The sequence below is a fragment of the Squalius cephalus genome (genome assembly GCF_949319135.1).
Source record: "Squalius cephalus genome assembly, chromosome: 25".
Taxonomy (NCBI): Eukaryota; Metazoa; Chordata; class Actinopteri; order Cypriniformes; family Leuciscidae; genus Squalius; species Squalius cephalus.
Genome location: NC_137146.1, coordinates 28,367,726 through 28,392,575, shown reverse-complemented (window position 1 = coordinate 28,392,575; position 24,850 = coordinate 28,367,726). Strand labels below are relative to the sequence as shown.

The following is a 24,850-nucleotide window of genomic DNA, read 5'->3' as shown; positions in this document are numbered from 1 at the left end:
TAAATGCATTTACACAGCAAGAAGAAAAGACTTGTCTATAAAAGAGGACAAATAAAAGAAAACACTTCGCTACATCAGTTTAAGTGAAAGTTAGCTTAAATAGTTAATAATATAAAGGTTTAAAGCTTTATTTATTGATTCTGAAGATTATTTATATTACATATCGGTGTATAGTTATATTCATTTAAACTGAATGCTTAATAATAATTGTTAAACTAAAATTGCTTCTGTAATGGATTAAGGGCATAATGATTATATAAATCATATAATATAATCATAATAAATAATCATCGCTAAAATTTCGTTAAGAGAAACTGGGGGAGTGGCTTGTTGCGTTAGATGTGTCAGTTTGCTCGCAGCTGATTGGTCCAAATTCGGTAGTGCAAGTTACTATAGACTGAAAGCAGAGCCACTTTCATGCTGCCTAAACCCAGTAACAAGTAATTGGTAATGAGTAGAATGAATGTGTACCGGCCACTTTATTAGGTACACCTTGCAGGTACCGGGTACCGGAAAACAAAAAAATAGGGATGCACGATATATCGGCCACCATATCGGTTATCTTTATCGGCCCGATAAGAGAATTGGCCAGTATTTTAAAGCTGATAAATAATGGATTAGTTCCTTCATCTGAGACCCTTCAGATGTGCACTGTTCAACATGATGGTTTTTAATTTCTTGAAATATGATGGGAATCACTTCAAAAAGGAAAATACAGTTCAGTGCAACATGTGCAGCACAAGTCTGTCATATAAGCTACATAAAATTATAATGAAAACATCATTATAATTGTGTCTTTGGGACATGGTTTTTAATGGTGAGAATTTTGTTTTTGTAATCAGGCTCTCAAAAATTATATAAAAATTTGGATTTAGATTTATCGGTCAATATATCAGTTATCGGCTTTCAAATATAAAGAATTATCGGTTATCGGTATCAGCCAAAATGTTCATTATCGATGCATCCCTACAAAAAAATAAATATATTTTTTTTTAGATATTGTAAAGCGGTCACCACCGTGGCACGATGTCAACGGCCCATGTGATTGGACTATCAACGTTTTATTGAGTCCAATTATTATGATGGGCCTCTGTGAGTACAAAAATGTAGGAAAGTGTGTAATTAATATCACATCTGACCTAAAGTTTAAGGGCTGGCTATTACTGCCCAAGCCTGGGAGACACATTAGCTTTAACGTCAAGAACATTTTTACATCCCATCACCATGTCAGGGATGGAGAAAACGTTTTGAACGGTCTGGGATGTTCTAATGAAGGTTTCCAGATACACTCGAAGTAAATTGAAGTTAGATGTTTGCCCACACACACACACACACACGACATTCAATCAGTCTGGGAGAAAGACAAAGCGTCGTCTGCACTAACAAAGAACGCGGCGATGCGTCAGACACAACTCATGAATATCATAACGGGGAGCCTTCATCTTCGTCTTCACACTTGCTGTGTCTAAAGCTTCACAGGTAGCATCTCAAACAGTGTTTGACTCATCATGCATTTATTCATTGTCTGCCAGAGACAGATTATGAGTGAAATTGAAAAATGTGAGAGGAATAAAAGAGAGCAACAGTGTGTGTGTGTGTGTGTGTGTGTGTGTGTGTGTGTTTTATTGTCAAAGACCACCTGTACTGCCATCAAGCAACAGCGAGAAGCTCTTTATTTCTCTTTATTTCTACCTGTGCTCATACACAAAAGAAACACGGCGGCCCGACAACGTTTCTCCTCTTGAAAAACAATTTAACCGTAGCAGGCCATCGGATCAGACATGACGTGAGATTTATACCAGCAGACTGACTACAAGCCCTGAAAGCACTTAACATTTATAATGTCACATACATCTGAGTGAAACAGGATTTAACAGGACATGATACTGGATGGGAGTTTGTTTGTTTGTTTGTTTAATGGGATCATACTATAATAGTATAAGCATAATAACTATGTTTAATATAATTGTTAACATTGCATAATATACTTTAGATAAATGAGCAATACTTTGACAGCATTTATTTATCTCAGTTTGTTATGTATATTCATTTCTACAGAAAAAACATCTCAATTTCAGTAAAATACACATTAACAATTTATGCATTGTGTAAAAAAACAGTAATATTGTGAAATATTATTACAATTTAAAATAACTGTTTTCTATTTGAATATATTTGAAGCTGTAATTTATTCCTGTGATCAAAGCTGGATTTTCAGCATCATTAATCCAGTCTTCAGAGTCACATGATCCTTCAGAAATCACTCTAATAAGCTTAAATTATTATTGTTGTTGTTTTTGTCAGTGTTGAAAACAGTTGTTGCTTCATATTTTTTGTGGAAACCATGATACACCCCCCCCCACCACCACCAATTATTTGGTGAATATACAGTTAAAAAAACAGCCTTTATTTGAAAAAAAAAAAAAATAAAAATAATAATAGTAATAATAATAATAATAATATATAATAAATATATAATTATTATTAATACATATATATATATATATATATATATATATATATATATATATATATATATTGGATGTGATTAATATATATATATATATATATATATATATATATATATATATATATATATATATAATTATTAATTTAAGTATTTAATTAAGTATTTAAAAGACTTGCTGACCCCAAACTTTTGAATGGAAATGTATATTTATGAATGGCTTTAATTAAATGCAATTAAATGATTTATTTATAACATTAACTAATGTTACAGTGTTAACAATATTTCAATATAAATAAAAAAATAGCTTAAATATAATGTTATATAATTATTTAATATTATTTTTCCACACTTGTTGTTTCAAAGAGGGAAATATTACATTCTGATAAAATTTTTAATTATGAAAACAAAACTTTAACGTTATTATTTGTAATAACGTGCACTGATCAATCATCAAACAAAAAACAATTCCAAAACACCCTTCACAAAATTACATTTTGAAAAGTATCCGAATGCGACTCATTTTCGGACTGTTCTCAGCGTTACCACAAGAGGCGCTGAAGCATCATCAGCGTAAACCATCTACAGTCAGTTTTCTCTTTCAGGAACAAGACAATCTTCCAAGGTGAAATAGTTCAAGCTTGTTAAACTGTCAACATGCACACGTTTCTATCACACCTGAGAACCAGCACCTGAAAAGTTCCTTCATGTCTCAATGTTCAAACCACAATCCCAACGGCTGACGTCTTTGACAAAGGACCTAAAAGCAGTCGGTTTAATTGGCACTGCGAGCAACAGTAAAACACGGCTATTAACACAGCAGAAAACAAAGCAGAAATTAGCATGTTGAGGGTTTATAATGATAGACGACCCCCCGTGGCCCTTCATGTTTCATCATAATATTGTATATAGGCCTGTTCTCTTGTCGGTGCATCCTTTAATCCAGAAGAGACAGCGGAACACTAACAATTAGGCACTCATAAGTGTGTGTGTGTGTGTGTGTGTGTGGGTGGGTGTGTGATGATCTATTCTGAGACCTGTCGCATGTTTACGAGAGCACAAACTGTCTTTGAGGACGAGGGGAGGAAAACATTTTCCAATTTTATTGTCGAGTATTAGCAAGAGGTTCAGGCCAGAGGAGAGCAATCGGGTTAGCTTGATTTCATTAGCGCGCTGCTGTTATTAGCTCTCCTGTCCCATTCGTGACATTAACAGATCGCCAGAGAGTGACTAACTAACATTTCTGCACTAACAAGCATTTTTTGGTTTATTTTCCAAATTTAGTGCGTAGATCTCTGCTCTCAATCAAAACTCCCCCAAAGACAGCAGATAAAATCACTCAGTTTTGGTTGAGTTTGCTACATAACTTTTTACTTTATTGATCATCATTTAAACATTTAAGTCACAAATCCCTTGAAGTTTATTAGGCATTTCTAGGAAACCGGTTGAACTCATTCTCTCCACTGTTTTGTTGAAAGAAGACTTATTATGCACTTTGTTGTTTCAGGCTCTCCTAGAACAGGTTTTCCTGCTTGAATGTTGATTATTCTCCTCATATTCTCCATTGTTGCGGCTCCTCTCTTCCCAGTCTGTCAGTAACGCTCTGTTTACTTCCTGTCTCTATGAAGCCCCTCCTTCTGAAAAGCACACTGTGCTCTAATTGGTTAGCCGAAGCAATGTGTTGTGATTGGTCGAGCGCTTTGAGTGTGTTTGGGAAATGTCCCGCCCCTTTCCATAACCGCCAGTTTAACACACTACTAACTAACTCAACCAGGCCCCGCCCCTTTATTCTGCGCATGAATTATTATAATGAGGAATATTGTGACGTGTTCGTTCCCGGAAGAAACTCAAGACACTGATATAGAGAAGAACTTTGTGTCTTGTGACTTTGCAGAGCTTTTTCATGCTCAAACAGCAACATTACACACTAAAGAAAGATGAACATGGAAAAAAGCATAATAGGTCCTCTTTAATAGGCCTTTTTATTCCTTCTTCCTGAACTCTTAGCACTGGTCTAGTCATTTCTAAGCTCTCTCCAGTCTATCTGAGTTCCTCAGTACATGATTGTGGCAGTTTTGTGGGAATCAACAGCGGCGATCTCACATGAGCTCTTCCGAGGAGAGTTTGCCAGCTGCCAAGAGACAACAAATATATGAACCCCTCCAGAAACATAATAACTGCCAAATCCCTGAACTAAGAATATATCCATAGAGACTCATCCCTTCATGACTGAAACACAAACTCATCCTCAACCAGAAGCCGTCAGCAAACAAATGGAACCATTACACTCTTGACAAAAGCCGTTCTGCAGAGTAGTCGCAATCATTTGTAAGTGGCGATAAATCCTTCTTTTTCCTCCCAAATTCCGGCGGTGCTTTAATCAACTGAGAAACATGTTATTTCTCACTCCTCTGATTCTACAAGCTCGCACCCTTTGAATTACAATGGGAGTTCTCCGTGATCCGATTTACAGCCGGGAGCTTGTCCGGAATAAGGGATTTGATTGACAATGGCGTGAAACAATGAGAGAAAGCTGAGATACGCTTCAAAATAGCAAACTAATTCCATTCGCTCAGAAGGAGACGAACTCAAGCCGCTTGGCACAGCGGTGGGCAAGGTAAATTAAATTAAGCCCCGGTAAACAGTCAGTGGGTTTCAGATGTACACGAACAAGCTCATACAAACCGGTGACGTTATATAAAGAACCAGGCTGAACTACGACTGATGAAATGTGCAAGAGAACTTCATGTCTATTGACTTAACCCTAGAATACATGACCCAAAATAGGGGTTAAAATGACCCGCATTGGATTCAGAGGTTTTCTTTAATTTCAATGCAATGAAATCATTTAACCCTTTAGAACCGGCTGTGTCGTCACCGACACATACCAGCAAGCTGTATTCATTTTACCGTAACCCTTCAACCGTTTGCACTATCAAAACCATTCAAATTGCCCCTGACAGTAGACAACATGCGCTTTACGGTAATATACGGCTTATTACGGTAATGTCATGCTTTCCGTCAGCGGCGCGGGAAGGGAGGATTTGAACAGAGAGATACGAAGCGCGGCAGGTTAGAGTGTTTTGGATTGCATAAAATAATAAAAGAAACGAACAAATACATGGCGAAAGAAGTGTTAGACAGCAGAAGAGGGGATTGGGATGATTTTTAATGAAACTTGGGAAGCGGGTGGCCGTTACTCTTTCACGTATCTAAGCATGTAGTGTGTGTGCGATGTGTATGTGTGCGTGTATGAAAAAAAGTGTCCTAAATGAAAACTGTGCAACCCAATGTCACACAAAAGACTTGTACTGTATATACTGTATGTATTATAGTTCATTTTTCAACTTTAAAGTGTTCGTTTCTTTCATTCATGATTTTTTCTGTATTTTTCTAAATAAAAATCAGTAAATTTATTCTTTTTTTTTTTTTGTCTATTTAAATTCTATTTACAAACTCACCACACACAATAATGGTCAATAACTGTAATTTGTTGAAAGCTAATCTTTTTCTGAAAAAGAGGACACCTTGCACATGAAGATAGCACATTGTTTTAGAATTGTACAGTCAAAAAAATCCAAATATGTGAAAAACACCTATTTTAGCTTCAGTTTCTAAAGGGTTAATTACTCAAATGTTTCAATAATGTTCATTCGTTCACTTATGATGCGCATGTAAACAATGTTAATACCATAATTATAGATCAAAATGACATTAGAACTATAACGTTTATGAAAAAATCTTTTTCATGTTTGTTAATCCATTCATATTTCAATTCATGGCTTTTCTATGGAAGCTTGTTTCCGCCACTGAATAAAACATTTTAAAAGATAATTGCGACTTTTTATCTCACAATTGCGAGTTTACATCTCGCAATTGTGACTTTATATCACGCAATTCTGACTTTATATCACGCAATTCTGACTTTATAACACATAATTGCGAGTTTATATCTCGCAATTCTGACATCTTTTCTCAGAATTGTGAGATATAAAGTCCAATTCTAAGACTCCAATTCTAAAGTCAGAATTCTGACTTTATAAGACGCAATTGCGACTTTATATCTCGCAATTCTGACTTTATATCTCAGAATTCTGACTTTATATCTCAGAATTCTGACTTTATTTCACGCAATTCTGACTTTATATCATGCAATTCTGAGAAATAAAGTCAGAATTGCGAGATGTAAACTGGCAATTGTGAGATAAAAAGTCGCAATTATCTTTTAAAATGTTTTATTCAGTGGCGGAAACAAGCTTCCATACTTTTCAACCCTGGCTTTGGAGGGAATACGATCCGTACACCAAGGAAAAGTTTGGACACATCTCCTCGTCATGCTGTTTTAGATCATAAGAAACATTCATTCATGTGTGTCCAAATATCTGACTGGTAGTGCATGTGTAAAAAAGGCCTAACCAGTGAAGATTTAGATAATGATAAAGATAAAAAAACAAATGGTAAATAAATAAATACATTTAGGACAAAATGCTGCAGTATATAAATGAGTAAATATTAGTAAATTAGTACCATTTTACAAATACAGAATTGTCTTTTTTGTTTGTAATGTCTAAAGAATTGACAATTACCAACCAAAATCTCCATTCAATCTATGGTGTTAAGAAACGAAAATAAAGTATTATTATTGACTCATAAAAAAAACCTAAAAAAAAACTTGGGGTGATAGAAAAAGGATAGAAGGAAAAAATATATTGGGTTAGTTTTACCCCTTTATGCATTCTAGAGCTGAATTAGCTTAAATGAAGAAATCAGAAACTCTACTCCAGGTAATTTCCTTCAGTTCTTGTGAAAGGTAAAATCAATCAATGCATGATTCTGTTCCCTTTGAAATCCGAAGAAACCACTTATGGCCATTTGTTTATGGTAGACCTCCAAAGTCATCCAAATTAGATTATGTAGATAGAAAACATCCATTTCGAACTCATCCATCTGCAAGGCAGATGTGGCTTGTGTAACTGAGTCTATTACTAATGGAAAGGAAAAAAGCGATCAGGAGTGTGTCCTACAGTACCTGTCTATTTGCACCCCGTCACAGGAGCCGACGGAGCCAGCAGAGTGTGTGTGCGTTTGGCCTGACAGTCGAGAGCAGTGTGTGTGTGCGTTTGGCCTGACAGTCGAGAGCAGAGAGTGTTGGCATACATGTCTATATTTCGCATGAGAACTGGTTACGTTCTAGCCAAGTTCTGTCCAACTTCAGCCAGGTTCTGAAGAGCTACGTCTCACTCGCCCCGTCCTAACCCAGTCCAGGAGCGGAGAGACCCGGTGGAGGGAGCGGGAATCACGGATGCCAGGGGACAGCGAGGGCCAAATCAAACAGGGTAATATGCCAAAGACGGGTGAGACAGAGAGAGTGAGAGACAGAGGACAACAATAGAGTAGAGACAGAGGACAAAAGCAAGTATAAAGATCTATTCACCACATGCGATCCATTTGTCTCCAAGATGGGTGAGAATTGATGACACTGTGTTTGGAACTATATATAAAATATTGATGTAAAAATTATGTATGTGTGTATATATATATATATATATATATATATATATATATATATATATATATATATATATATATATATATATACACCTACACATATACACACACACACACACACACACACACACACACACATATATATATATATATATATATATATATATATATATATATATATATATATATATATATATATACACACACACTATATATATATACACTGCCGTTCACAAGTTTGGGGTCACCAAGATTTTTTAATGTTTTTAAAAGAGTCTCTTCTGCTCACCAAAGCTGTGTTTATTTGATTAAAATACAGTAAAATTGTGAAATATTATTCCAGTGTAAATCAGCTGTTGTCTATGTGAATATATAGTAAAGTGTAATTTATTCCTGTGATCAAAGCTGAATGTTCAGCATCATTACTCCAGTCTTCAGTGTCACATGATCCTTCAGAAATCACTCTAATATGATGATTTGATGATCAATGTTGAAAACAGTTGTGCTGCTTCAGATTTCTGTGGAAACCGTCATACATTTTATTTCTCAGGATTCTTTGATGAATAGAAAGGTCAAAAGAACAACATTTATTTGAAATAGAATCTTTTGTAACATTATAAATGTCTGTACTGTCACTTTTGATCAATTTAATGTGTCCTTGATGAATAAAAGTATTAATTTCTTTAACTTCTTTCCAAAAAAAAAAAAAATCTTACTGCCCCCAAACTTGTGAACGGTAGTGTGTGTGTGTGTGTGTAAATATACATTACACATTATATATATATAATTCCACTTCTGATGATTCATTCAAATGAATCAAGTAAGTAATTTTAAACAACTCAGTTCTAAAGAACAGACTAAGATGAACTGAAGATGATTTTTTGAACAAGATGAAACACTAAGCTCTAGAGTGGAAGCTTAAAATGATCACAATACGTACAATAGTATTATTATTATTATTTTACATTGTATGCCATGGATATTCCATATATCGTCCAGCCTGAAACTATCAAACCTGAGTTCTCAATAGCACTGGGAACACCTCAGACAGATTGCCTATCTGGCAAGAACCCAAGAAAAACAAGAGTGCAACAAATGTGAAACGTGAGAAAACAGTGACGACAGTTTCAAACAAACAAGATGAAGATCCAGCGAGGGCCACCAGAGGATGGGATGTGTAAATGAGCACAGAAAGAAAGGAAATAGATAAGACAGCAGAAGTGAGTGGGGGAATACCGTAGGACGGAGAAGTAAATGAAGAAGGAGCGCAAAGGGGGAGCCGGTAAATCCTCCGGTGTGATTTCAGATCGCCCTGCACTCCTCCATCACACTCCTGCCTTTCCAATCACATTTATTACTGACGCTATTTTTGGGGAGGTGTGTGTGTGTGTGTGTGTGTGACGGGGGAATGAGAGCCGGGATGTTACGCTAGCTGAGGGATCCGTGATTACGTTAGCGAATTGGGTTATCCATCATATGAAAACTGTCGAGAAGATCTCAGACGTACAGTAGAAGACAGAAAATAGAAAGAACCGTGGGTGACCCAGAAAAGGCCATTACGGCGATATCTAATATAAGCACAGGTCTCTCTCAAACATAAAACACTGGATATGAGCCTGCATTCGTCATGGAGTCACGCAGGGTTAAAGATGTGATCTTTTAGCCATCAGGGATCGAATAAAGCACTCGGCATTCCTCTCTTGATCGTATTTGCTTTTATAACATCCCGGGGCGAGAAGAAAATAACTCGTCTTAGTTTCTTGGGCACAGTTAATTGCGTTTTAGCCATTATTTGTACCACAAATGATGCAATTTTAAAGGCTGCTTTATTAAAAAATGCTCCCATAGTCTAAAATACGCATTAGTCATTATAGTTTACTCGCCGTTATATACGCATTTAAAAATTGGAAATATTTTTTTATTTTATTTTCAGGAGTTTTGCCCCTTTATTGACAAAAGCCGTGTTCAGAATTGAATAATAACATACTGATGTCCGCATACTTTGAAGTATGTATTGAATATAAAAAATAGGATGTGAAGCAGAACACATTTTGTAACATTACTCGTTTCAAAAACTAGTTTGCTATATTGTCACATGACTTTATGTTGGTCACATGACCTCATTACATGCATGCTCAATTCCATGAGGGGTGTCTTCCAAATGGTTATTGATGCATTGTGCATTTTGTGTTAAATTTATATATATATGGTCACACTTTAGTTTAGGGTCCAATTCCCACTATTAACTTACTATTAACTACAACTTTTGCCTCAAAAACTCCTAATTACTGTTTATTAATTATAGTTAGTAAGGTAGTTGTTAAGTTTAGGTATTCAGGAATGTAGAAAATGGTCATGCAGAATAAGGCATTAATATGTGCTTTATAAGTACTAATAAACAGCCAATATCCTAGTCATATGCATGATGATAAGCAACTAGTTAATAGTGGGAGAATTGGACCCTAGCACTGATATTTTGAGGCGGGTCTCTCTTTGCACAAACCAAACAGTGTTAATAGAGCGTAGAATTAGTTTTAAAATGAGAGTAAACTCATTCCCACCCATGTGTATTCAGCAGTGGTTCTGTTTGGCCTGGTGCAGTCAGAGATGAAGTGTGTGTTTGCTGAGCTTTAAGCGCAGATGTGGGACGAAGAAACTCACTTTGATTACATTTCATCTGGCAGACATGAACAATGCATTCCCAGCTTTCATCTTCCCGCTGGAAGTTCATTAAAGCATCTTTCAGTGTCTCTGAAAGACTCGGATCAAACATACTGTGCGTGCATTCTAATAAGGCCGTCCGTTTCGTCCTGCACTCGTGTGTGTTGCTCGAGCGCATGTGTGTTTGCATACATGTGCGATGAGGTAGTTGGGATGTGTGCGCCGCTCTCGTTTCAGGCTGTTTGCTTTCCTAAATGAATGTAATGGTGCAAACGGAGAATAAATTGCTCGGCTCTCGTTCCATCTCTTCCTGTCCATCCCAGAGGGCCTCTCGCTAAAACGGACCAAAAAATGAAACCGGACATGTTGGATAATTCACTTCGCTTTTCGCCTCCAAGATACCACAGGCTATCAGCGCACAAAGCATTTGTGAGCGCCTCTGGGTTATCGCAGCAGCGACACACACACACACACACTAACCTGACCCCTAAACCTACCCATCACACCTTTAATTTTAATTTTAACCTTTAATTACTTTATTTGTATACCAGATTTACAAATGAGGATGTCCCTACAGGGAGGTTTTTGGAGATTTTGTCAGGTTTTGGTCACTTCTGGGTACAAATTTGTCCCCAAAATATAGTTAAGTAGGTACACACACACACACACACACACACACACACACACACACACACACACACACACACACACACACACACACACACACACACACACACACACACACACACACACACACACACACACTCTTGTACATCTATATTTATGAGGACATTCATTGACACAATGCAATCTCTAGCCGCTTACCCTAACCTTACCCATCACATATAAGTGCCTAACCCGACCCCTGACCCTAAACCGACCCTTAACCTCATTATAACCTTATCCCTAAAACCAAGTCTTGACCCTCAAACAGGCCTTTAAAGGCTCTCAGAAACTGAGGACCGGCCAACATGTCCTCACTTTACTCTCTCTGTCCTCACTCCACTGGTCTAAAACTCAAACTGGTCCTCACAGAGATGGTTGTACAAGTTTGTCCCCAAAATATAGTTAAGTAGGTACACACACACACACACACACACACACACACACACACACACACACACACACACACACACACACACACACACACACACACACACACACACGCACGCACGCACACGCACACGCACACATGCACACACTAACCTGACCCCTAAACCTACCAATCACACAAAACTTTTTACATTTTTACATTTTAACCTTTAATTACTTTATTTTTATACCAGATTTACAAATGAGGACGTCCCTACAGGAGTTTTTGGAGATTTTGTCAGGTTTTGGTCACTTCTGGGTACAAATTTGTCCCCAAACTATAGTTTAGGCACACACACAAACACACACACTCGTTTAAACTTGCATGTTTTCATGAACAAAGAACTGAAAAGAAAGACAAATGGGAAAACAAAGGTCTCGAGGCAGGCATCTTTCTTTCTAGCATTTCATTGCCAGCGATAGCCTGATATGAGCCTCCTCTCAGCGGGAGTGTCCTGAGAGCGGCAGAGGAAGCAATAATCGAGTATTTGCCGAGCGTTTTGCTGCTGATGTAAGCAGCTGAAATTGCCGTAATCAAAGGCGGCGCCATTAAGACTGTGTGCTTGAGATATATATGAGATTTTACTTTCCCTCGGGCTTAATGAAAGAACAGATTAAACATTCACGCACATCAACATATGAAACCATCTCCAAGAGTTCATATATTTACGCATGAATTATTAACAAAAAGTATTTAAACGAGTGCACTCCAGATGCGCAGCGATATAATGGTGCTGTAATTGATTTAAGAGGAGAACAAATGACAATAAATAAAATAAAGTCAACACCGCAATTAAGATTAACTTTTAGTTCGACATTAATTGAGGTGTATGCATGCTGGTAATGCAATAGAGCTGTGGTTGCAATATCGGGTAAGTAAATCTCATAATCTCATTTGTAATGGGAGAGGAAAATGCCTTTATGACAGAACGATAATGCATCAAGGGGAAAATGATGACTTGACTAGCTCTGAATCCACGGTTGGAAAAGGGTTTCTAGTGGATTCAGACACCTGAAGTTCAACATTCCCCTGTCAGTAAATAGTTAGGCCCATTTAACAATATCCTATAATAAAGTCCACATGAAACAGCATTCATAACCCATTCCACTATTATATATTACATACTCTAAGACAAGTCTGTAAAAATAGAGCTTAATGTAATGTGTTGATTTTTTTTAAACATGTTTAACTATGTTTTAAACTATTTTAAACAATTATATTGTATTGTGTTTTAGTTTTAAATGAAATGTCTGTAAACTTAACACAATGTCTTGGCTGAAAATGATCAGTACATATAACAAAAAAAAAACAAAAAACAAAAAAAAAAAAAACTGAAATGTAGTATATATTCATTGGATTGTAGAATACATGCATATGTGTGTATGGTAACCTCATATCTCCATATTTCGACTTCTTTCATAAATCATTACTATTGGTCACCCTTTACGTCTGTCTGGGTTTCGCCAATATTTAACCAATGAAACGTATTAAAAAGAGCTTGTGACTAAACCTCGTAACTCCATTGGCTCCTCAAACTGTCAGTCAAACCTCATAACTCCGCCCACCTCTCTCCTGAATGAAGTTCTGCACACAGTTTGGAGCGTCTCTGCTTGTTTGCAATGCAAACGTAACTAAAGAACTGGTTCCTTGAATAAGTACAGCTTTTTTGTTTTACTCTAAAGGCTAATGTTTTACGTATTTGAGGAGCAGAGAAGAGTGTCTTAGTCTAACATATGAAGTAGCCTGTGCATCATCTTTAATAAGACATGATTTTGTCCAAATGAATGATCACATAGCTGCAATAAACTTTATAACCTGTAAGTTGACGCAATGCACTAACTAACAGAGATGCAGCCGTTCTAATGATGGACAAAACATGTATGTCTTAAATTCTCCGATATATGCTGGTCAAAACACCATTTGAGCTTGATTTTGGTAAAATGTTAATAATATAATAACTCATGCAAGTGTCTGACCATTTATAAAGCCATAATATGACAATTCAGTTTTTAGTTGTTTAAAAAAATAGTGTTTTTTTTCTCCATCTCCAGAATAGTAGCATTTTTGGAGATACAAGTTTGTGCTTTTAATGCTTTTCTGCATTTTTCTTCCCAACAAAATCCCACAAAATGCAAAGAAAGAAAGAAAGGCTATTCCCTGATGGCCTAGTGGTCAAAGTCTGTCAGTACCAAGAGAGCGGAGACATTAACACAGCAGGAAAACTGTGGAAGAGTCAGCTCAGAGATGTGAAGAGCTCTCGTCTATTGGGATTCACGACCTTCCGGGCCAATTATCATTCCCTACCATCACATATCCCCAACCCCAAACAAAGCACACGAATAAAGAAGGCAAAACGAAAAAATACTATTACTACCAGCACAAAATGGCAGCTGCTAACATTTATCAACAGCTACTGAGATCCTTGCTCTTCATAATCCAATTTAAGTAGTGTGCAAAGTCAGGAAATATGGGATTTAGAGTAAAAGAGAAGTAGAGAGGTGATGCTCTTTACACCATTCTTGTTAACACGAGCTCTCTCTCTGTCTCTCTCTCTCTCTGTCTCTCTCTCTCTGTCTCTCTGTCTCTCTCTCTCTCTCTCTCTCTCTCTCTCTCTCTCTCTCTCTCTCTCTCTCTCTCTCGTCTCACCTTGACTTAGAGCAGCTTACAGAGTCTTGCTCTAATGGGAGCAGCTGTCAATCAAATCATGTGCATCAAAGACGTGACACACAAAAGCTATGACTCTCAGTTAACCTCATGCAAAGACAATAGACTTTAACTTGCCAGAGTACAGTACTTTCATTAAGTCACAATTCATTCCAATGTCACAAAAACGATTCCTGGTAAACAACACATTAATTATTCTGACATCCAAATGCAAAATGCAGTAACTACACTTTCTTTCAATGCTGGGTTAAACTGAACAGACTGAATCAGGTCTTTTAGACAGTGGCATGTCCTGTGATCATCCTGTTTGGCTCATATTTAAAGATTCAGAGTGCACACATAACCACCAGCACGCAGCAGTGTTATTATCACTAACGCAAATGAAGACATTTTTGTTAACTTAAATGAAAAAAACAAACAAACAAAAAAACTGTAACTAAATAAATAAATTTAATTTCATAACTTCAAAACTAACTCGAATAAAAATGGCCTAACATTAAAGCAAAGCAAAACAAAACACACAAAGCAAAAAAAAAAAAAAAAAAGCAAAACAAAATGCAAAACAAAACAAAAAACACATAGCAAAGCAAAATAAAACAAAATGCAAAACAAAAAAAGACAAAGCAAAACAACTCCAAAAACACCTGCTGTTGAATGATACGATACTAATGAGCTTATTAAATTTAGTATATATATATATATATATATATATATATATATATATATATATATATATATATATATACATACATATATATCAAGACAACATTACATAAAGATTTAGCTTCTTTCTTAATACACATTCCAGGTTTCACTGAGCAGTTCATTAGTGCATTTTATTCCAAAATAATATTCTGATATACAAATAGAGGTTTTCTTTCAATTTTATTCTTTTGTTTGATCAGAATGTCGTAACTTTAAGCCTGACGTCGTATTTTTCAACCACCTGCCATATAATTTCATGATCCGATAAACATCTAATGTATAAATCACAAAACCCGATTTAAAAAGGCTTTTATCCACTAAATGTTTTGACATACTTCTGCGTGTTTTGCTGGTCAACGCCCAGCTACTCAACAGCAGAACATATTGAACGGGCTGTACTTCCATCTCTAATAACCTTGTTTTGTTTCATATCAAACTGATCTGAAATGTAGCGTGACTAAGGTCTGTGAGATGTGAGGTAAAGTGCTGCCCACTAGAAACCTCAATGCCTCTTTACACACATCCACGGATTCTGGACTCGTTTCCAACTGCCTTTCATTCATCCAAAGGGGACCAATGAAACGGCAGTAATAAAGGGAGAGAATCTGGATAATGGAGTGACTGTAAAAGCAGGAGGGTGTGTTCACTAGCCCAGGCCCAATATTACAAACCCTTTTACAGGGCAGAGAGCCGGGACTCTCCACGCTTTACTGCCACTCTGACCTTCGACTGGGACGCTGTTAAAGGCAGACCAACCGGACCCAGACATTTGGTAATTGTCTGAGTGTATTTATCCAGCTGCAGAATGGAGAGATAAAGCACTTTTTCTGTTTCCGCTGAGGGTTTTTGTCTTTAAAGATCTGAACGGCCTCTTCTGTGGACGCATTTTTGGGCCAAGAAGAAGAAAAAAAAGAAAAGGCTTTTATTGATTTTGTAGACATGGGTTATTGCCGCGTAGACAAGAACTCACATGCAAATGTTAACAACCCCAGGCTGCAGATGTTTGGGATGCAAGACTGTGACCTCTAATAGGTTGATTGAATTTTGCACATAAGCCCTCCTCACGCGACTCGCTTCGGCTTGTTTACCATGACGGCACCACGGTTTTACATCACTGTAGCCCGTATCCAATAGACTCCACTATCCTGCACATTAACAGCTTCACCTCACTTTTTAATACCAATAAATCAATGGCTTGTGTACTGGCTGTGGCGAATGCACGGTGACCAGGCCGACGTAATGGATATTTATTTGAACATGCTGGAAAATTTACGATGTCAACGCGTTCTCTCTCTTTTTCCATGCAACAATCATCCGTAATGAAACGTCACATGGAAGTCAGCAGATGTGTGGCCATCCCAGAGAGATTGGAGTGATTGCTGGGAAAAGAGAGCGTGTTCCCGCACTGAGATCTGGAGTAAACAGCAGTGGTAGATCTTTCCCTCAGGCGTATCAGAGATTCAATGCTTGAGGCTCAACATCGCCTGGCGCTTTGAACTCATCGACTAACTCTCAGCACTGCAAACTCACACTGCATGTCAAGAGCTTTGAGTTGCGAGTTTTAGTTAGTGAATTGTAAGTGGGACAAAAGTGTTATGTGACTTAAGGCTGGATCCGACACAAGCAAACAGGGTTGACATAGTGATCCAAACTTTCTGTACGTACACACCGCCGCCGACTTGAGCTGCAAAGAAGCTCTGGCCGCCCTGTCAAGGACGCTTGTCAAAAAGTACGGGGAAGCTTGTTGACGCTTTGGCCGCTCTGACGTAGCAGCATTCTGTGTTCGATCATGGGAGAAGAGAAGCGTCACACCGTGAAATGTAAACTGAACAAACAAGCAATACATTGACACTAGAACCCTTTTATAATGACAGCATTTTTATAATCGTTTTGGTCACATTTGGTTGGGAAAAAAAGAATAATTAGCTATTATTATTATTATTATTATTATTATTATTAATAGTGAGTTCGCACGCGTGGCTGGGGCGCTCTCTCTCTCTCTCTCTGCTCGTTCTTATGCCCTGTAAGCGCGCCCGGTTAAACTGACAGGACTTAAAAACACATGCAAATGATAAACTTTCACTCTATGATGGTTAAACTGTGCAATTAATCCGATAATGATAGGAAACCCAGCAACGGCGATGATCAGCTTCTCCTCCATTTTCTCAGAACTAATGCTTTGGTAGGAACGAAAGTTTACATCGTATGTTTCTCCGGAATCAGCAAGGGCGAAGGACGTCTATATTCCGATTGGTTGCTGGCGTTTGCCGCTGCTTGCCGCTGAACCGCGTCATAGCTCATTACCATAAAGTTGAGCTACTTTCAACTTTCTGATAGACGCTCTGGTCGCTCAAAACGCCCAAAACGCGACGCCGGTGGATTTGATGCTCCTTGCAGCTGAGAGAAGCCAGCTTCCATTGAAAATGAATGACTTCCGGTAACTTTGGATGCTCAAGTCGGCGGCGGTGTGAACGTACAGTTTGGACTTTTGCTGAGGCAATGCGAACAAGCCTTCTTTTGATTTTGCGAAAATGAATGAAATTTGACCTGTACACTTGGGTTATTTTTTTCAACCCAAATCCTGGGTTGAGCCTTTTTGGGTCAATTTTTGGGTAGTTTTTGTTACCCAGTTGTCCAGCTCCTGGGTCAGATATAACAACCCAGGGGTTGAGTTATTTATCGTGGGCTTTGGTCTTTTCACATGATGGAAACGCCTGATGCCTTGCATAAAATTGCATGATTTTATAAAAAAAAGACAGAATATAAATGCTTAGAAAGTAAAAATATGTTCTCAGAACTGTACACTGATTGTTTCTGGACAGGTTATGGAGTCACAGCATATTTGGGCTATGAGTGAAACACAAGGCGGCGTCTGAAGTTAGACGTTTCCCCACTAAACATGATACAAACTCTGGCACGAGATCCAGCGCCGTTACGGTGTTGTTTCATTTTTTTTACTTCTAATATTTTTAAAATGAGCTTAATGTATGCAATATGTATTCAAAACAATATAAAACATCACTCTAAAAAATGCTGGGTTGTTTTAACCCAATTTTGGGTCAAATATGGAGAAACCCAAACGTTGGGTTAAAAATGTACTTTAAAAATGTAACCCAACGGCTGTGTTTGTCCATATTTGACCCAAAGTCGTGTTGAAACAACCCAGCATTTTTTTAGAGTGTACTGTAAAATATGATAAAAAAATTAACGAATTATCATGCAAACCAGTGGTGTGTGGAGTATTATATATTTTTTTTTAAGTTTAGAGGATTTAAGTTAATCCGTCATGTATGAAGTAAAAAAAGAAAGAAAAAAGCTAGTACTATAGTAAAAAAATAAACAATAAACAACTGAATTTGCTGGGTAAAATTATTTTAATTTTGTGACATGTGTTGTGTCCTATATTTACACAACCCAAACTCAGTTGCTTTTAACCCAGTGTGTTTTTAGAGTGTGCATTCTCTTGATATGTGTTTTTCTGAGACTCAGATCCAGGCCTCAGTGGTCGGCTGTGATTGACAGGATTTGAACAGACCCTCACTGAGTCTTATCCACTTCCTGTTCTGTGCACTTTAGACAGGAAGTCCTCCTCGCCAGCGTTATCTATGAAGAGATGCAATCACTTTCCCTCTGTGCCACTTCTTTAAGAGAATAAACAATTAAATGTCCAAGAAAACAGCTCTGAGAAAACTTTTCACTCTCGCCGAATCCCACGCATCTCTTTATGATGAGCTAAAGGTGACGTTCACTCGAGGACTGTTTATTTCAGGAGCTGTGGAAGTTCTACAAGCTTTCATTTAGAAATGCAAATGTTTGTTTAGGGTTTGTTTTGATCCACTGAGGGAGTCGGGCTTTTCAAATGGAGTGATGTGACTGTCTAGAATTTGAATGCATTACGCCGTTTACATAGATTACAGCCCTCGCAGCCAAACACGAATGAAAGTATGCAATTTATTCCAGAAGAGCGACGACAAATATTACAACGTATTTCTCAAAGGTTTGCTTCTAAGTTGATATGCAAAGCAGTGTGGAGTTAAAATATACACAGGATGATGTGCATGTAATCAGATGTCAAGCAAGTTTGAGTCAAACTTTATGACTGTTTTCTGAAATAAACATTTTATTTTTTGAATTTAAAAAGGAAAGAAGTTTCAGTATACTGTGTCTATTTAAGATCTTCTAGTCTCACAAACTCAGAATTTCAGAAAATATCGTAATGTCACAAACTGAGCTGAAAAGATCTGTATTTGCTTCTGGGTATTTATTTGATCAATAAACAGAAAAGGAGCAAGAATTCATAAAACAGAATCCTTACAGAATTTGAGCGAGGAGCTCTGGTTGTAGGTCGCTTGCTAACTAGTTTAGCTCACAGTTCATTTCAGTTAACGTGATATGAATTTCACAAATTCCTAGTTTCTCTGTCAATGCATCTTTGGACTCTGTCAGTGTATCTCCTTCTGTGCGTGTCTTTTCTTGTCTTCAGAACCACTGAATATGCACACAGAACACAGAAACAGCGTGCACCACAAGCCATATATAAAACATTTATTATTAATCTTGCAGGACAGCAGTTGTTTTCATGCCCGCAAGTTGCAAATTTACAATGTCAGGACATCCTGGAATGAGCAGAACTCACTTTGAGCGTCATAAAACAAGATTGTCAAGAATTCCTCTACTTGTTCGCTTCCTTCAAACTTAAATACATGCAAAAAAATAAATAAAAAAAATAGACTGGCAAATTTAATAATATTATTAACAGTTGCTGTTGTTTATTTAATCCTAACAAATGTAATCTACCCTAGTAATAGTAAGTAAATAAATAAACAAACAAACACTCTACCCTAGTAATGTTATTATTATGGTTATTATCATTACAATTATTGTTGTTGTTGTTTTTAATGTTGTTGTGATGATACAAAATAATATGTAAATAATTTATAATATAAAAAAAAATATTGGAGAATAACTGAATAATTATTTATACTTGTTTAAATAATTTCATTCTAAACAAACATATACACTCAAAAAAAAAAAAAAAAAAAAGAAAAAAAAAAGGGTTTGGGTCAAATATGGACAAAAACAACCGCTGGTCTTAAAAACGTAATTTACACATTTAAAATCAACGGTCGGGTTTGTCAGTGTTTGAAACCACCCAGCATTTGTTAGAGTGAATACATGATTATTTAAATTATTTATAATATACATATATTAAAATAATATAAATAAATAAAAAAAGATTAAAATAAAGGTAAAAAATATATTGAGATAAATGAAATGCATTATTATATTATAACATAATCTACCCTTGTAGTCTATGATACAATCATATGATACAAATAAATGGCGCATTCGCATGAGCGAACAGTGATAGTCAGGGCACTGGGACCGGCTGATGCCCTTTCACTGCCACCAGAGATACTGGCACACGGATTATCCAGATGACTGAGTGACGGCGTAACTTTGTCATATTCACACTGTGGCCAGATAGCGGGGGGTGTACGCGGGAGGGTGGGGGGTGGGAACGATCCTGCTGGGAGAACAGCAGTTGGCAACGTAATAATAATCCCCTTCCCACTGCACCCTGGGAAAGGTCACACACCCAGAGTGACATATGTCAATCACTGCCTCTGCTTCACTGCCGGTGACGGGCCAATTACTGCGCCTCAATAAACCCAGAGAGAGTCATTACTGTTTAGGAAAGAGACACGCTGGCCTTTCATAGCATTTCCATAACTAACCGCTAACCATTTCAGAACCACAAGATTAATAGAGCAATTGTGGTAATTCCTCGTTGTGAACACGCTGTGCAGTGATGCTGGAGCGACTTTCCCTTTGTTTGTTCATACACTGATGGCTGTTTATTGGTAAATTTGTCATAAATACCGTAAAAACAGCAATGAATCAGAACGGAAACTGCGGCACTTTGGATAAATTGCTTCTATATATCTAAAAAATATCCCCATTTCACCACAACAAATGTAGGTCGATCCCCAGCATCAAATATACAATGTCTAAAACACACACCATGAAGTCGGCATCAACACAGAAGACGAGCTGAAACAACTTCCCAACTGTTCTGAGACTCAAACTTTTGGAACTTTTAGTCACTAGAAAGTTGCACATTTCTGCTGGGCTTGAATGTAAAATGCTGGATTGTTTTCTCCAATATGTCAAAAACAAGTGCACTTATTTTGAATGTGAACTTGTAGTGTACTTCAAAACTTAAAAGTATATTTAAAAAAAAAAAAAACCTACCAAATACAGTAATATTAATGAAATAAAAGGCCACTTAACACACTTTTAAAAAGTGCACTGCCACTTTGTAATAGTCAAATCAAGTCTTACTTTAAAGTGCATTTATTAAAACAAGTATCAATGTTTTAATAATCTTTTGTCATGCTTTAAAGTAGTACACTTATTTTGATGTGTTGACTAACACACATGTGACATACATTTTTACTGTAGTGTGGTATTCAATATTACATTTAAATGTAATATATATTTAAATGTAAAATAATTGCAACTTCCTCCTCATTACAAAAATGCAATATATCAAATATATGACATACAAGTTTCAATAGAAATGACATTCAAGTATATTTTAGTTCACATAAATGTTTGTCAATACATTCATTGGAATACACTTTTACCATATTGCAAAAAAGGTTTGCTTAAGTCCTATTTTACTGGGTCGAAAAGCATTCTAAAGTTCAACTAATTGCATTTAATATTAATTTAAACTATAATACATTTTCAGTTAATTGCAATTAAGTGTCCGAAAACTGTAAGTTACTGTAGGTATATTCATTTAAAGTATAATATCTCCGCAGTCAGCACTCATTTTAAAAGTATTCTTAAGCGTACTTCTCTTTCACAAGGGTCAATAGAAAATATGTAAACACAGGAAGGAAAATTGTTTTTGTTAAACCATTATATGATACATTTAAAACTGCAGTTTGTATGATAAAATTGACTTTCTTTCCCTTAACAGTTTCCAGAGATTCTGTGCACGTCGAGGCAAACGCTGGTGGATCTGACATGATCCGTGATAATAAAGGAGTCTGCTGGTTATTAAATTTTCCCATCCAGAGAATTATCAATGATTTACCAGTGCTATAAAAGCAGCCGGTGGGACACAGGTGAGAAATCTGATAACACTGTTTGTTTGACTTTCATTTTTTTTCACACTGCAAAGAGCGGATGAAAGCAGCTTTTCACTTTTAAAACGTCCAGGCACAGACAAATATAAAGGGAGAACATCTTCCCTTAGTCAGAGGACTGCAGAGAAGCTTTCTCTTTTCTCAGCAAAATAAAAGAAACTTCAAAAGTGAGGGTGCCCTTCACCCTATCCAACCTCAAACAAATAAGAAATATTTGACAGCTCACGACAGCCAGAAAACACGCCAGCATTGCATTATGCAAAGCTTTAGAAATACACACCCAAGGTTGCGTCCTTCAAGTCAAGAACATGTTACTGTCCCGTTATGTCAGCCAAGTATTACTTGACAAACACTCAGGAATCAGGCTGTGCATCAAGTCACGATGACTGAAGGATCAGTCTTGGAGATCTTACCTGTCTGTGGAGGGTTGGCGTCCGTTGCGGGGCTTGTTGACCTGAGCGTAGAGCGCCTCTATGGGCATCGGCAGCTCTCGAGGGCTCTGAGGACGCTCCTGGCTCAGATCCAGACTGCTGTCCAGAGACGAGTCCAGAGAGCCGATCCCAGCGTACGTGTGCTCCTCGTCTGAGCTGAAGGTTCGGTTGATGTCCAGGATCTCGGCGTAGTCTCGCTCTCTGGCCTGTCGCTCTCTGAGCTCCCTCGTCTTAGCTTGAATTCTGCAAACGCAGAACATCATCGAGGTTAAGACGCAAACTAAAATAAAATGTTATATATGTCATTAGCATTTGTTTACAGGCATGTATTCATTATTTTAATGAGCTCAATGTTTCTGCCTTAAATTATTTTATTGTTTAATTTAATCCATTTTTAGCTAACTGTGTGATTTGTATATGTACATTTCTGTTTTTTTTCTGAAATACAAGCCAGTTTCCTCTGATGACAGATCACTCTGAATTGTAATGTGGACTCATGCATTTTCTGTAAAGCTGCTTTAAAATGATGTGTATTGTGAAAAGCGCTATACAAGTAAATGTTGTACACACTCAACTTCAATTTCAATCCCTTTCTTTACACACTGGAGTATTTGGTTCCATACCGTAGATAACTCACAGAAATCAGCTTTTTAAAATAACCTGTTGTCCGGGTTTACATGCAAACCAATAACCCGACAATGCAAGTAAATCACGTTTACAAGACTTTAATAATAAATCAGGTTATTTCCCGGTAGTAAAAATGTAATAATTAGCGTATTAAATGAAGAAGAGTATTGCAACATGTCATTGGCTCATATATTCTCCTAATGCAGTTACAGACGCAGCATTTTGACTGTACATCTCTTCTTCTTCTGCACTTTTATCATTTTTAGACTCTAGAAAGAGTCTGAGTTTGCGATATATTTCCTCCTCTCTCACTGCGAAACACTCGCTCTGTCTGGATGCGCTTGAACTCACAGTAAGGACTGTCACACATCACACATGCGCACTTTAATTAGCCGACAGAAATCAGATTAATGCGTTTACATGCAGGGCGAAATCTAGATGTGATGATCGGTTTATGCTTCAGCCGTTTATGACTTTACTCCGATGAAGGAAAGCCGGTAAACTAGTACTAGCAGCTGATTGATGATGTACATATTCAAGGTGTAAAGTTATTGCTTTTTACTTTTAGAGATGATTCAATGACTCTAACATCTAGGGCCCTATCTTGCACCCAGCGCAATTGACTTTGTACAGCGACGCATGTATCATTCCTATTTCTCACCCGCGCACAGTGGACTTTTCCCTCCACAGACGCACGTCGGTAAACTATGGAATGAACTTGTGCTCCCGGGGGCGGTTCAGCGAAAAGAGGAGGCGTGATCCGGCGCAAACGTTCCCTGGTGCTATTTTGCAGTTTCAGAAAACAATTCCACCACTGACCAGGAGAAACCTCGTCTAAAGTCAGTGGTGTGTTGCGCATGTTATTCAGATGCTATTTTGAGGGCGAATGCTTAGCCATAATCAATGTAGCGTGTGCACAACACACATACACTTTGCTTCTCTCATCTACACAGACGCAGCAGTTTTCATTTTTAGAAAACCATACATTATTACAGGGAGAAATATTAACACACGAGTGAAATCATTGTTGTGTCCATGAAGATGTGAAAAAATATGCATAAATCTAGCTTACACATTTACCCAAATTATTATATACCGCTCCTGGCGTGCGTCTGGCAAATCCGCCGTTATAATAGCAATCCGCCATGGAACACGCGCGCCTGCTCTTAAAGGGAATGTGAGATGTCGCTCTGATTGGTTTATTTCACGTTATGCCCAAACCACACCTATGAATAATGAAGCGACTTCAGATCAACACATTTTAGATTTGCGTCGGCGCAAGAGTCATTTATCCCGCCGGTATAACAGCAACAGCGCCCGAGATTCGCCCACAAAGTTACTTGCGTTTCGCGCCTGATACTTGCGTTTCAGATCGTTAAAATAGGGCCCCTAGTGTGAAAATGCCCGATGGCTAATCTCTTGGGATTTATTTCCACCTTTGTGAAACTTCCCCTTAAAAAAACCCATCAAAAGCAATAGCTGTTAGTCCGTCAGAAATGTTTACCATTTATTACAGGCCGGAAGAACGGAAGCT

The 24,850-nt window shown here is 37.4% G+C and overlaps 1 protein-coding gene across 3 annotated transcripts in view; it reads right to left on the bottom strand.

Annotated features, from left to right (window-relative positions):
- pard3aa (par-3 family cell polarity regulator alpha, a) overlaps nucleotides 1–24,850 on the bottom strand; it is a 461,686-nt gene that overhangs the window by 76,099 nt on the left and 360,737 nt on the right. For all 3 annotated transcript variants that reach the window (XM_079863216.1, XM_079863217.1, XM_079863218.1), the window contains one exon: nucleotides 22,672–22,932. In XM_079863216.1, coding sequence (XP_079719342.1) covers nucleotides 22,672–22,932 — 261 coding nt within the window. The remainder of the gene's footprint in view (nucleotides 1–22,671; nucleotides 22,933–24,850) is intronic.